The sequence below is a fragment of the Bombina bombina genome, chromosome 6 (genome assembly GCF_027579735.1).
Source record: "Bombina bombina isolate aBomBom1 chromosome 6, aBomBom1.pri, whole genome shotgun sequence".
NCBI classification, from domain to species: Eukaryota; Metazoa; Chordata; class Amphibia; order Anura; family Bombinatoridae; genus Bombina; species Bombina bombina.
The window spans coordinates 293045243-293060759 of record NC_069504.1 but is presented as its reverse complement, the minus strand read 5'-3'; the positions used below and the strand labels follow the sequence as shown (position 1 = coordinate 293060759).

The 15517-nt window shown below is 34.2% G+C and overlaps 1 protein-coding gene across 1 annotated transcript in view; it reads right to left on the bottom strand.

Annotated features, from left to right (window-relative positions):
- Positions 1–15194, bottom strand: part of DCN (decorin) — a 100896-nt gene extending 85702 nt beyond the window's left edge. The window contains exons 1-2 of the mRNA XM_053716905.1: positions 15036–15194; positions 4726–4976 (exon numbers count right to left, since the gene is read on the bottom strand). Of these exons, the coding sequence (XP_053572880.1) occupies positions 4726–4939 (214 nt within the window). The 5' untranslated portion in view covers positions 4940–4976; positions 15036–15194. The remainder of the gene's footprint in view (positions 1–4725; positions 4977–15035) is intronic.
- Positions 15195–15517: the final 323 nt, after the last annotated feature.

The window sequence follows — 15517 nt, the reverse complement described above, 5'->3', positions numbered from 1 at the left end:
CTAACAATTGCTGTATGACAGTTATGGGACTGTGCATAGATCATGGCACCGAATAGGACAGATTACACCATTTAGTATATACACCTTATTTTTGTCCTTTTTAAACACTAAGTTATGGCGCTATAAAATGGGACTGTTGAAATATGACTCAGCTTTGAACAATTTTCCCCTAGCTCGCATAAGCGCAATAACCGATGTGGACTGTAAACTAGCTATGCATAGATGGCAACAGGGTTACCGTGACTACGCGTGAACACACACGCATACGTCATCGGCGTATGCTAATTAGCCATGCGCTAGGCTAACGGACACTATTGACACAGGAGCTGTTCACTGGGGGCGCGTCTCATACCAGGATCAGATACAATCCTACCTATACATCACTTAGGACATGTGCTAATAGAAAGTAAGTGCCTTTTTCTTTGTGTTAGGCCTCAGAAGATATGAGGGCAGATACCTACATAATGCTTGTGTGCACATATGGTATAAACATGAGTTGACATTTGTACATCCAATACCGCTAACATAATCTGGAGGGCCCACATTGTCATAAGATCTAGAACGGACCAACAACACTAATTCATTATGCTGAGTGATTAATATATTTCGGATATGATCTGACACATCTGTATTACCGCTGTAACTGCATGTTTAATATTGCTATTTATATTCATGCTAGAAACTAATAGGTATAGAATTACCCTATGTGATTGAATGCTTGATATTAACTATGATACCATTTAATTTACCTTTGCCACTAATCTAATGATATAAATTAGTATTGAACAGGGACTCATAGATGTCTTATAAGTATTTACTAAAGTAACATATATAATGACTCATATGGTTATGTTAGCATCTGTACACTACTGAATTGTAGTTGATCTTTTTGGGATTAGTAGTTTGGTTACACTGAGATACATAGGGGTTATCACCATGACAACCCTATTTTTGGCGCAATTCACTGTTTTGATTTGGTGGTGGGTGTGGCTTAAAGTATTTATATATCACTATGTTCAGTTGTATGTTTGTTCTGGTCTGAGGAAGGGATCTGTGAATCCCGAAACGTTACCTAATAAATAAGAATGTTTTTGGAAACCCAGTGAGTGCAGTCCTTTGTTGAAGATCGCTGTGAATAATACTGACCTGGCACCCTGGTTGCTGACTATATGACATTGTGAGTGCAGATACACATGGAGGATATATATATATATATATATATATATATATATATATATATATAGATAGATAGATAGATAGATAGATAGATGGATAGATAGATAAAAATATATCAATTCAAATGTTTCTATTTTGAATATTGCATAATTTGAAAATTACATTTAAGAGCATTAAAAATACTATTACAAATATATAAATTCTAATTTTTCGAATTTAAATTTTGCATAATTCGAATTGAATTATTAGAAAAATTAAAATTGAATATTACATTTAAAGAGAGCATTAGAAATACTATTACATTAAATGAATGTTATAATATTGTACAAACATTAGAGATTCAAAGTAAACAAATTAATGTGTTCAAATTCGTTTAATTTTTCAAATGTTGCAAAACCTTCTCCATCCCTACTCTTAGGTGTCTGGCTCTCGGCTTGTTTCCTGGCTATTCTCTCATTACCAGCCTGTCACTACTACCTATTATCCTGTTTCAATAACCTGCCTTTTCTAGTATCCTGCTCCTTTACCCAAGTCCTGCAGAGGGCTCCTGCCAAGCACTGGTATCCTGCTTCAGTGCCCTGCAGAGGGCACTTGCCAAGTTCCAGTATCCAGATACTGAATCTATGCTCTGCAGAGAGTGTCTGCCAAGTGCCATTCTCCAGCTACTGCACTAAGCTCTGCAGAAAGTGTCTGATAAATAACAGTGTCTCCAGACACTGCACTCAAGCTCTGCAGAGGGTGTCTATGGATTTTCTGTATACAGTTCCTGCACCCTAGCTCTACCAAGGGAATCTGCCAAGCGCCTGTCTCCAGTTCCTGCTTCCAAGCTCTGCAGTGGTTATGTCTGCCAAGTGCCAGTCTCCTGCTACTGCACCTAAGCTCTACAGAGGGTGTTTTTCAAGTGTCTGGATCTGGTTCCAGTCTTCAGCCTCAAGTGGGCATTTCAGTCTTCTGCCTCAAGTGGGCATTCCTGCCTTCAGCCTCAAGTGGGCATTACTGTCTCAGCCTCAAGTGGACACTCCAGTCTCAGCCTTAGAGTGGGCATTCCTGTTCCTGGCCCTATCATGAGCATTACCTCTGATTCCAGCTCTGAAGTGAGTGCATCTGCTTACCTATCCTGCTTCCAGTATCTGATCCTTCAATGTCCTGTACAATAAACTTGCATTGACTGTCTGTTTCTTCTCCTGTTTCTTCTCCTATGCCTAAAAGGTGTAGTTTCATTAAGAAGACCCTACCACTGCCCATCTTTTAGTTCACAAGACATCCTTAAGTCTGACACACCTCACTTGAGCTCCAAACAACTGAACATACCGCAGAGCATGACACCTTATCACTTAATTTAGGATTGTGCAATATGTGTAAACTTTCTCTGACAAAGCTCTAATGATTTAATGTGTTAATCAATATTTTTAAACATCCCACATTATTATTTCTATCATTTGTAGTGTGGTTAGGGATTAACACACTTCTATGATGTACATTTTTATTGTGATTACTAATTTCTAATGTGGTCTTCAATGAATAATAAATGCTTCTGTATACGGCACATAGCCCCTTAATGCAAATGTATTTATATATGTTGGTCAAGGTCCATCTGAAAGTCGCATTGATATTGATGCAGTAAAGCATTACATGAGACACAAGTATTCTATATGTTACTATACAACTTAGATACACAAGGTAATAATCAATCTGAGATATTTAATAGTGATGAAAACATGACTCGAGTAGTATTGACCGGTACCCAATGGAGAGTTGTTTACACTTGAAGAGGGAGGAGTCAATGACTGATGGTGTATTATTGTCCCACCAAGAAAGTATAATGCTTTAGAAAAAATAGTGTGAAATATCTATAGATCAAATCAGTTCCACAAAGCTAATACGTTAGAGTACTGGTTTTAACATAGACCAAGGTAAGACATGCCCACTAGCAATATGATTACCTTTCCAAGGTATGACAATGATAATTAACACTTTCAATGAATGATATTTGCTGATATTATTATTTTGTTGGTTTGTGTATACTGGTCTGTCACCAAAGCAGTGGTGTTTTGGTGTTTGGTACATGTTTAATTTGAGGGAGATGCTTAGGGTAATTAAGTTTGTTCCACTATTTTATCTAGTTTATATATATATATATATATATATATATATATATATATATATATATAAATTATATATATATATATATATATATATATATATATATATATATATCACAACATGGAAGGGTGACAGGAACACAGAGTAATCAACAAACAAAGAAGATCCAAACTCACTGGACTTCAAGAGTGAATAGTTACTTTATTTAGGGTCCTATCTCTCCTAAATCATTTTTTCCCACTATTTTATCTGTTTTTTATATATATAGGCAGTCCCTGGGTTACAGACATCCAACTTAAGTACAACTCGTACTTACAAATGGAGAAAATAGAGCTTTATCACCAATCCTTCTTTCCAGGATAATGCAAAATACTCAAAATCCCATTGTCACAAGGACAGCAAGTGATGGGAAATTTTCTGAACAGGGGCACAGATAGCAAAACAAAATTTTCCCTTTGCTATCCAAAACTAGAAAAATGTTTGGCTAAAGTTTCACCTTAAAAAAGTGCCTGTTCGAACTTACATACAAATTCAACTTAAGAACAAACCTACAGAACCTATCTTGTTCAGAACCTGGGGACTGCCTATATATATATATATATTACATGTGTAATGTTGTGGAATTAGAAAACTCACAACCAGAAATCACAATATTTTTTTACTGCCATTAAATGTTCCATTTTCTGGCATATTTTTTACCAAATACTTTTATTTATTATTTTATTATTTTTGGTGTCAGGAACCTAGTACATAGGCATCAATTTATGATGGCATGTACGTGTCTAGAGATATGTAAAAATAGACCTTGAAAGGAGAAAAGTATCTTTGTATATTATTATTTTCAGGTTTCCTATGATTTTAAGAACATAAATATGCAAACACACAACAGACTACAATAAAGAGTGCCTTAAAAACTATACAGTATAGAACTTATAATATGCATATACATTACAAAGCACACAAATGATATATTTTCTCATTCACAGATCCCTCTTTACAACTCTAAAGATCTTTTATGCTGCTTCACCATGAGCCACTGGTAGGGTGTATGCGACACTAGTAAATATATAAAAATGAAACAGAAGCACAGACCCAGAATCTAAGTGCAGTATATAGTGAGATATATACTGCACTTACATGCTAGTTCTGTGCTTCTGTTGGCTAATTCTGTTGTTTTAACCCCCTAAAGATGGTGACATACTCTGTACATTGGCCATCAGAAGGGCTTCCATGGCTGTAGGAGAGCTGTTAACGAGATCCATGCTTCTATAGTCCTGGAAGCGATACAGACAGCTGACACAAAGGGTATGTCGGCTGTCATCAAGGGATTAAACACCATTTCATTTACAATTGTGAGTACCTAAAGATGAGTTTACATTTTATATGACTGTCATAGGTTGATACATTATACAAGATAATATTTTTTGTGATAAGGGTATAACTTACCTAAATCAGAACATTGTACAACTCGGAGATGGCACTGACAACGAAATGGACATGTTGGTCCAACAGGTCCAACAGGTTCGACTTGTGGGAATATGTCAGTAGGTCCATCTCCAGATGGATCATCTTCTAGCATGAAATCAAAAAGGCCTTTTTGGTGAAAAGGTTTAGCCCAGCAAAAAGTTACAAGCAGAGTAAGAATGATAGTTGCCTTCATAGTGTCAGAACATCTAGCCCAGGCAGAGAAATAGAACCTAGAATTCAAATAAATGTTTCATTTAAAAAAAAATATTTTAAAAATAAAGTAAAGCAAGAAGTAAAACAAAGAATATCACATCCATACATGTAGTACAAACATTTACTTTCACAAATCATATTTTTTTATTCCTTATATAATATATTATTCTCTTTGAATGATGATGTTTAATACAAAAAGCTTTACCTGTAAAATTAAAGAGACATAATACTCATATGCTAAATCACTTGAAACTGCTGCAGTATAACTGTAAAAAGCTGACATCTCTATGTAAAAAAGGAAGATATTTTACCTCACAATTTCCTCAGCTCAGCAGAGTAAGTTCTGTGTAAAAAAAATATACTTCAGCTGCTGCTCAGCTGCAGGTAAAAAAAAATAAAAAATGAAAAAATGAACAGCAGCCAATCAGCATCAACAGTGCTGAGGTCATGAACTCTTTTACTGTGATCTCATGAGATTTGACTTAACTCACATGAGATTCCATAGTAAACTTCCTTAAACTGAATAGGGGAAATAATATGAGTGTGCACGAAAGCTCACTCCCTTAGCTGTCCCGGGACAGACATACTGATTTGCTGCTAAGAAGTCCTTTACAATGGGATGTGGCTACTGAGGAACTTTTTAATTAAAATATAGCTAAATAAAAATTACAATTATTAACTAAATAAACATATTAACCTCTAAACCGCCAGCCCCCCACATCTAAACTTAACCCTACCCCTAAATCTAACCCTAACACCCCCTAACTTTAACATAATTAAAATAGATCTAAATTAAATTTACAATTATTAACTAAATATAACCTATTTAAAACTAAATACTTACCTGTAAGTAAGTAGTTATATTCTAGCTAGCTTAGGTTTTATTTTTATTTCACAGGTAAGTTTGTATTTATTTTAACTAGGTAGACTAGTTAGTAAATAGAGACACAAAACTGCATCATTAACAATCGACTTTGTAAAATTCCACATAATTGCATTCTCTGTGCCCATACGTCTTTTATTGAATTTATAGTGCACTTGTGACGCTTCAAATAATTTTTTCAGCACATTAGCACTTTTCATAAATGAAGGGGAAAGATATTAGCCTCAATAAATCAATCTTTAACATACAAAGCAGAAAAACATATTTTCAATAGTTTTTTTCACTGGGAGATAAGGAATTCATTGATAAGGACATTAAAAATTTATTCAATCAGCTTGAACGGTTGCTTTTGACTGACTTACGTTTAATGTGGGAGTCTAAGAGAATTCCTAGGGGATTAAGGATAAAGAAATTTCCTTCCTTTGATTTGAATGATGATAGCCTGACAACAGAGTGGAAAGATGCCCTTACCACCTGCTCATTAACAATTATGAACATCCTTATTAGGAGTAAAAATCTTAAAAGGGATTTTCTAAAGAGTCAGATCTATAATCTCAAACAAGAGTTAAAAAATCATAAACAGGAGGATAAGTACTCGGAATTAAAATCAAATATGAAGAAGAAAATACGTAAATCTGATAATGAATTAGCCTCACTTAAAGGCAGGAAATTCAACAGGGATCAAGAGGACTACCTCAAAAATAAGGTTTATGACTGGTCCAGGTTCACTAGGCGGCCTCGTAGATTTTCTGGCAACCATCAAAGGGACTATGATTCCACTACAGATGGCGAAGAACAGAGCCATAAGTCTAATAATAAAAATAAAAATAAGAATAAAAATAAGAAAAAGGCACACATGGCAAGTGGATCCACACTGCAAGTTGAACCGAAATCTATTCTAAAGAAGAACAAGAGTAAACACAAAAAGGTGGAGTTCTCTTCCACTGAACCAGAAACCTCAGATCAAGATTCGGCTTCTTCTGATGAGGACTCCTCCTCCTCTTCTTCTTCTTCTTCCTCTCTCTCTCTCCCCCTCCTTCTCTTTCATTACAGAGTTCTTTACATGACAGCCCTGAGGGTAAAGATGGCGACGTTCGTCCAAAGGTGAAAAATCAGGATATCCCTTTAGGATAAGAAAAAGGACGTGGAGAGCCGGTTTCAGGAGAAGGAAGAAGAGTATCCAAAAAAGGGGATCAAAGAAGAACTGACCCTCAGTGTTGTGAATTTATCTGATTTCCAACTTACAGCTGATCACATTGATATTTAGTCCAAAGGACTTGGCTTTGCTCCCACCTATACATTCTCAGTATTTAACACATTGTTAGATATTAACACGTTTGTAAGGAAGCTGACTTTGCATAAACATTTTTCTATTACCAATAATGCAGAGAATATAGATGATATCGGGTACAATGAAGTAACAGATGATAATACTGATTTGTTTGATTCCAACTTTAATCAGTTGAACACAAACAGTGTTGTCAATTGTGACCTTAACTTAGATTTTAAGGATATTTGTACTTTAGAACAACTGAAAATGTTGGATACAAACATTGATAGGATCAGTGATTTCAATGTGCCAAAGCCAAAGAAATTAAGATCAAACTTCTATCCCACTCAATCTAGGGGAACTTATATCAATCTATTCCAAAATCAAGTAGAAAAAAAATTGCAGAATTGGGTAACAAAAGCTTAGCAACCAATCAAAGAAATAATCTAACAAATAGACAAAAGGTAGTGATTAAACAGTTAGAGAATGAACATGATCTGGTTATTCGTACATCAGACAAAGGTGGGAATGTCGTGGTCATGAGCAAGTTGAATTATATTGAGGAAGCCTACAGGCAATTGAATGATGGTTTAACATATAGGAAGTTATCATGTAATCCTGAAAGGGATTTCACTAGAAAACTTGATAGGTTACTTGATGAGGCGATTGCGTTAGGTATTATAACAAGAGAAGAATCTATGTCTTTAATTCCCCAATTTCCTGTGACGACAATCTTTCACCACCTACCTAAATTGCACAAAAATCCAGTCAAACCACCAGGACGCCCAATTATTTCTGGGATTGGCTCATTATTTGAGCCATTATCTGAGTGGGTGGACTCGGTTTTACAACCTTTGGTTCAGAGTCTTAACAGCTACCTAAGGGATTCAAGCCATCTTCTATCAATTATTGAAAAAATCAAATGGAATAAAAGCAATAGGTGGGTGGTGATAGACGCAGTATTGCTGTACTCATGTATACCTCATGCCTTGGGTCTACAAGCAATACACTATTTTCTAGATAACTATACAAATTATTCAGAAGAATTCAAAATGTTTTTCTGTGAGACTGTTGAGTTCCTACTATCCCACAACTATTTCATGTTCAATGGTGAATATTTTTTACAAATATGCAGTACAGCGATGGGGGCAAAATTTGCACCCTCATTCGCTAATTTATTTGTGGGGTGGTGGGAACTCAACAGTCTCTACAGCAACAGTAATTTGTTTTTGGACAATATCTGTATGTATATGAGATACATCGATGATCTCATTTTTGTAGTAAAAGGTGACTTTGTCTTTGAAGATTTCCTCAATTATGTAAATAGTAATGATTTACATTTGAAATTTACAGGGGAAATTCAGGACAGAGAAGTTCATTTTTTGGACCTCACCTTGGTTGGTTCAATTGAACACAATGGGATCATCACAGATACATACAGAAAACCAACATTGGGTAATACGATTTTACATGCAACTTCCTGTCACCCTAAACATCTGGTCAAATCTATTCCCAGGAGTCATCTTCTTAGGCTTCGCAGAAATTCCAACTCTGATGAGTTATTTAATTCCCAGGCATGTAAACTGATAGACAGACTAAGTGCTAGGGGCTATGATCCTGATCTATTGCAGCAGTCACTGAATGATGTGAGAAATATCCCTAGGCCTTCTGATTGTAGTAAGGCCAATTTTTCAAATAAAATGGGGTTTAATAGGGATACAGTAGTTTTTTCTACTGAATTTTCCCTCCAATTCGATGACCTTTGCAATATCATCAAAAGGAACTTGCCAGTCCTCAAGGGCGATGACGCTCTAGTGGGCATTGTAGACAAAGTTAAATTCATTTCCAAAAAAGCACCAACTCTTGCTAAAAAACTTTCCTCTAGCATGGTCATTAGTAACCAGAGAGAAATGGGAACACAGTGGCTTAATAAGAAGGGTACTTTTAAATGTCTAGCAAAAAACCGTCTTACTTGTCAACAGATTGCAACCGGAGTTGACTTTTCTAGCCATACAACCAAACAAAATTTTAAAATCAATCACTATGCCAATTGTGGTACGACTTTTGTAGTTTACCTTTTAGACTGTACCCTGTATTCGGAACAGTATGTAGGCCAGACCTCACGTGCTCTAAGGTCTAGGATAGGTGAACATAAATGAGACATCAAAAACTATAATAAAGATTCCAGTGTAGAGAGACATTTTAATTGTTTCCATTTCACAGACCAACCTAAATTTACAGTAAAAGTAATAGATGTAGCTAAAAAAACGATCAGCGGTGGGAATATTTATAATATACTATCCAGAAAGGAACTGTTCTGTATTTGGAAACTAAACAGCAGAGAACCCAATGGGCTAAACAAAGAATGGGATATTAGCTATTTTGTAGAATAGTTATACTAGAGTTTGGCTTTGGTTATATGTTGAGCTATATAAAAAATGTGTATGTATCTTTTGATCATTATACTGATAATAATATTCACAAGGGTTGTTTTCCATCTGTTTGGCATAAAGCATATTCACACATCTACATTTTATTAGTATATATGTTTTCACATTAATTCAGTATTTATGTATTTGTTGTGGTATGCCACAGCTTGCTTTATTAGGGTTATTGTTATTTTGCATTCTATCCCCATTTCACATTGATTCCTCTAGAAGTATTTTGAGAAAAAGAATGAGATGTCCTATTATTTCCATTTTGGATATCATTGGCAATACTGCAGGAGTCTGGGTTATCCTGTTATTATACTATCCATATTAACTTATACAGTATCCCTGATGTTATTCAAATATGGAACAACTCTATCATATTATGTAACTGTTTGAATACTTTATGCATACATATGTCCTTGTCACTATGATTGTGTTGAACTTTAGTTATGGTAGCAGTATGTTTTTTGTAAATCTTTGAAAATTTAAAATTTTAAATTCAAAATTTAAAATCTAAAATTTATAGTTTTGAACATTTAAGTATATTAAAATTTAAGGATTTGGAAATTTTAGGATTTACATATATTGATTTACTGAGGTTATATGTAAAAATTTGTAACAAATTATTGTTTTTTCATTCCATTTTGCAGATTATTGTTTTCTTATGGTTTTATCTTTGCAATTGGATTTTAAATATGTGTTACATTTTTTCTAACACCTTGGTAGTGCATCTTTCATGTCGAAACTCCCCCATGGGAGTGTTAGATCTTTCAGTATTTTGATTGGTCATTATTTTCCTTAAAGGTGCACTACACAGGTGGGGAGTTATCCTATGATTAAGTGTTGCATAGCACGAAACATGTCAGGACTCCACTCTCCCCTCCATTGATGTTTTTGGCGTTGTGCTGTGCTGTTTGTTCACTATTTTAAAACTTTGGAAATAAATTCTGTTTTTATATTTCATGATTTGGGAGTGCTGCTGCTTCTTCTCACTATTGATTCATTATTTACTAACTACCTAGCTAAAATAATACAAACTTACCTGTGAAATAAAACCTAACCTGCCTTACACTAAAACCTAACATTACAAAAAAAACACTAAAATCACACAAAAAAACAAAACCTACCAATATAAAAAAACCAAATGAAATTATCCAAAAAAATTAAGATTATTCCTATTATAATACCCTTTTTAAAAAAAAAACACCCCAAAATAAAAAGCCTAATCTAGAATAAACTACCAAGGGCCCTTAAAAGGGCCTTTTGTAGGGCATTGCCTTGAGATAAACAGCTCTTTTGCTCCAAAAATAAATACAAACACCCCCTAACACTATACAAACCCCCACCCCCCAAAATTTTGGGGGCCCTTAAAAGGGTCTTTTGTAGGGCATTGCCCTAAGTTAACGGTTCTTTTGTTAAACAAAAAACACCCCCTAAAATATACATTACACAAAATAACAAACAAATTATCAAAAATAAAAAAATATTCCTATTCTAATACCCATAAAAAAAACACCCCAAAATAAAAAACCTAATCTAGAATAAACTACCAATGGCCATTAAAAGGGCCTTTTGTAGGGCATTGCCCTAAAGATAGCTCTTTTAGTGAAAAAAATTACAAAGACCCGCTAACATTACAAACCCCCACCCCCTCAAACCCACAAAATAAAAAAACTATCTAAAAAACCTAAGCTACTAATTGCCCTGAAAAGGGCATTTTTATGGGCATTGCCCTTAAAAGGGCATTTAGCTCTTTTACTGCCCAGATCCTAAACTAAAACAAAAACCCATCCAAAAAAAAACGTAAAAAAGCCTAACACTAACCCAAAGACAATACACTTACAGTTTTTGAGGTCCCGATTGAACGATCTTCATCCCGGAGTTGAAGTCCTGATCCAGGTGGCGAGAAGTCTTTATCCAGGTGGCCTCTTCAATCTTCATCCCGGCGGCGAAGTCCTGATCCAAGCGGCGAGAAGTCTTTATCCAGACGTCTCTTCAAACTTCATCCAGGCGGCATCTTCTATCTTAATCCCAGAGGAGCAGAGCGGGTCCATCTGAAGATATCCGCACGGAGCATCCTCTTTATATGGTCGCCGCCGTACACTGAATCTTCAATACAAGGGACGCAATCCAAGATGGCGTCCCTTGCATTCCTATCGGCTGAAAAATTTGCATCAGCCAACAGGAATTAGAGCTGCTAAAATCCTATTGGCTGTTAAAATCAGCCAATAGGATTTAAGCAGCTCTAATTCTATTGGATGATGAAGTAGCCAATAGAATGAGAGCTGCTTAAATCCTATTGGCTGATTTGAACAGCCAATAGGATCCGCTTGGATCAGGACTTCACCGCCGGGATGAAGATTGAAGATGCCACCTGGATGAAGATTTTTTGCCGCCTGGATCAGGACTTCAACTCCGAGATGAAGATTGCTCAAGCGGGACTTCAAAAACTGTAAGTGGATCATCTTGGGGTTAGTGCTTTTTTAAGGGTTTTTTTTTTTTTTTTGTTTAGGGTCTGGGCAGTAAAAGAACCAAATGCCCTTTTAAGGACAATGCCCTAAAAAACACCCCAATCATAGCAATTATTTAACCATCCATGATTCTTTTAAATTAATACCTTATTTATATATATATATTTATTCTACCTTACCTTTAAACTATCAGCTAAACTAGTAGAGTATCCATATTGGCTTTACTATGTTCAATATAGTAAAGCAAAATTAAAGGATGTTCATAAAGTCTATACTATTTATTGTGAATTGCTGGCATTTACAGTGACTATTGCAATCTGGAGCACATATTCAATCCATTAAAGTTTGCTGTGTTAAATAATCAAGAGATTGTTAACCTTATTTTCTACAGTTTTCAAATCCATTACAAGTGTGGTCATTCGAAATATTTATGCCACCCCACTTACTAATACAATATAGGTGTAACATCAGGCTTTCTTACACTTGGATTGGGTACACACAAGTCACAGTCTTTTCCCAGAGGGTTTTCACATGGGTTTCTGTATATCTTCATTGATGCAAAATATGAAAATAAAACATGGAGGTTAACTAGTTCAGTTTTAATGGTGAATGTGGTTGCATGCATGTTTTGTTTACTTAACCAATAGCATAAATCCATGCCATTTGTGCTATAGATTAATTCATATCCTTTTGCGCACAGTCACAAATACTATTCAGGAGTGGCCAAAATAGGTTATCAAGTAGTCAATGCTATTGAATAAGGTAAATAAATATAATATATAAAAACCCATGCGAAAAAAATAGAAAATGATAAAACTAGGTTTTATAATGGTTTGAAATAACCTCAAATATAACCCTCCCACCCCAAAAATAAAAAATAATAATTTTGCAAACCACTTTGCATGGATTGGAAAATATATTCAAGTCTTCCTGTAAGTTGATAGGAATTGAGCAAGTTGGGGCAAGTCAATGCAAGGAGTTTCCTGTCAAAAAGTATCAGTTTTAGCTACAAAACAATCTCTGCCTCCAATTTTTTTCCTTTAATATTATTTTTCTTTTATTTTATTGAATAAAGTTTTAATTCTATTGTGTGTTCTGATATGTAATCCTGTGTTATCATCTTTTCCAGGATCTCACTTGTGTTAATATAATTTATGATCATTGAACACATCCTTCCTTTCCCTCTTTGACCTTTAAACTATGACATACATCAATCAATATACAATATTGTAATAGCCTTGGGTAGTGGAGTCTTAGAAAAAGTTATCCAACTGAACTTATTAGTCAATTTTGTTTATATTCATATTTCACCATAAATATGTTATTCTGTTAAAATGTAAAAATAAATGTTAGTGTTCTTTTAAATACCGGTACGTTAATTTTTAATTTTATTAAAACACCAAATAACACTAAATAAACAATTAATTTATAATTATTAAAATATTTTTTTTCAAACATTGCATCATCAATATAAATGTGTGTAACTCTTCAATTGTTACAATATTATAGTTTTATATTTATACATACATTTAAGCTATTATTTTAGAACAAAATGTGGTTGAAAATGTAAATATCTTGAAGAATGAACATCTGTTTTTCATTAAAAACCTACATAACAAAGGTTATGACATATTTATGCTCAAATTATTGTGTCAAGTAAAGATTTAGTGGAAAAAAACACTTTGCTGGAAGAGATCATGGATCATGCTTGCCAAAGCTTTGGAAAATTGCCTGTGGTGTTTGCTCTAAGCAAAATCTTTCTTTATATATGTATCATTTTTATCTCACATTTTTGTCTTACAGTTTTTTTTAACCATTCATCTTGTCAGTTGTTTGAATTTTAGATTTATATGAAGTAATTTTTCATGAATTTACTTTTTTTACTGCTAGTTATTTTTCCCCAAGATTATATATTTTTTTTTAAGCAATGACCTTTGTCTTTTTATAAAATAGCTGCCTTGCAGTCTTGAGTCAAAATACTATTAAATGATTTTATAAGTGCATGGGAGCAGACACACAATCCGGCAATTTGAAAATAAAAAGCCACCATAATGGCAACCAGTTGAAAACATGCAAAATATATGTATAGTTTTGCTATACTGTGGCTGAACGATTCCAGTGACTGAAATATGATTCCTGCCCCTCAGAAATATGATCCATTCCAGGTTTTACATATTGTGTATACATAAAGTATAAAAATGGTAATGTACACATACAGTCAGATAATCATGCCTAGAAACAAATAGTTAACCAGGTGGTTTAAGAAACTGTACAACAATATAGATGATGCATTTAAATTACTTACCAACATGTTGCTAGTATAACATATAGGATAGGAAAGAATCTGATAATAATCACATATATATATCATCAAGCATTATTTGGAAATAAAAAATGGAATTGCACTACTAACACTAAATAACAAAATGTCTGTCACATTTTCTTTTTTCTGTAGATAGTTCAAAATATATGTTGGTGATTAATAATGATTTAAACATCTATATAGCAGACTGAGAAGAAATAGTATGGCAAATTTCCATTTAGCACTGTAAAATATATAACACATTTCAAGTTCTATTTTGCATGAAAGATGCCAGAGGCTGCATTTCTAAAACAATATGCTGCTCTAACTTACAATTATAATACCTCAAGGAAAATTGCAGATCAACATACAGCAGCTTTGTGACATTCTGTAATTTACAAGTTGTTATATCATTTAAATAGCTCTGGATTTACCACAGTGAATTACTGAACTGAACACATTTAGCTAGACTTTCTAAGCAAATGCAATTCCCATTGTACCATAGATTGTTTAAGCACAATGCAGTTGTTTGAGTAGCAGCAAATGTTTTTGATCCTCTTGTGGCTAATCAAAACAACCTGCCACATGTAAACTATAACCAATAAAATAGTCAAGCTGTTTTTTTTCTCCATGAAATGCATCTTTTGTTTTATATAGTTTCTCTTAGCTCCATAAATTGTTATTTTTAAGCTAGTTGCTCATTTAATATAATTCCTACCTTGTAATCCTGGGATTTTTTCAAGAAGAACTCTCAAAGCAGAGATGTAATTTAAATATTCAGTCCAGACAAAAGGAGTTTACAGGTGTGCATGCAGAGGAGGAGGGGGTAGACTCAGCGACTGTCACCTACTGGAAAACCCTCCTGCTCCTAAACACTGTTAGAGAATACAGTTTCCTTCAATGAACACAATCCAGGCTGACACCCACATTAGATCATATGGTAATGATATGTCTCCAGTTCTTTAGCCAGAATTTTATCAGCCTTTTCTTTTCCTTTTTTAATTCTTTCTGCAGGTTTCACTACTTTTCAATGTTAATGTATTTTCTTTTGCTTTACTTTTGTTAATATACTGTTGGAAAATGAATAAAAGTAACTGTTTGTTCCTGTACTTGTTCCAAAAATACATATTACTAAAAAGGAAAGAATACTGTGCTATTTTTTCCCATATAAATTGTACCTTCTTATTTCTCATTTGCCTT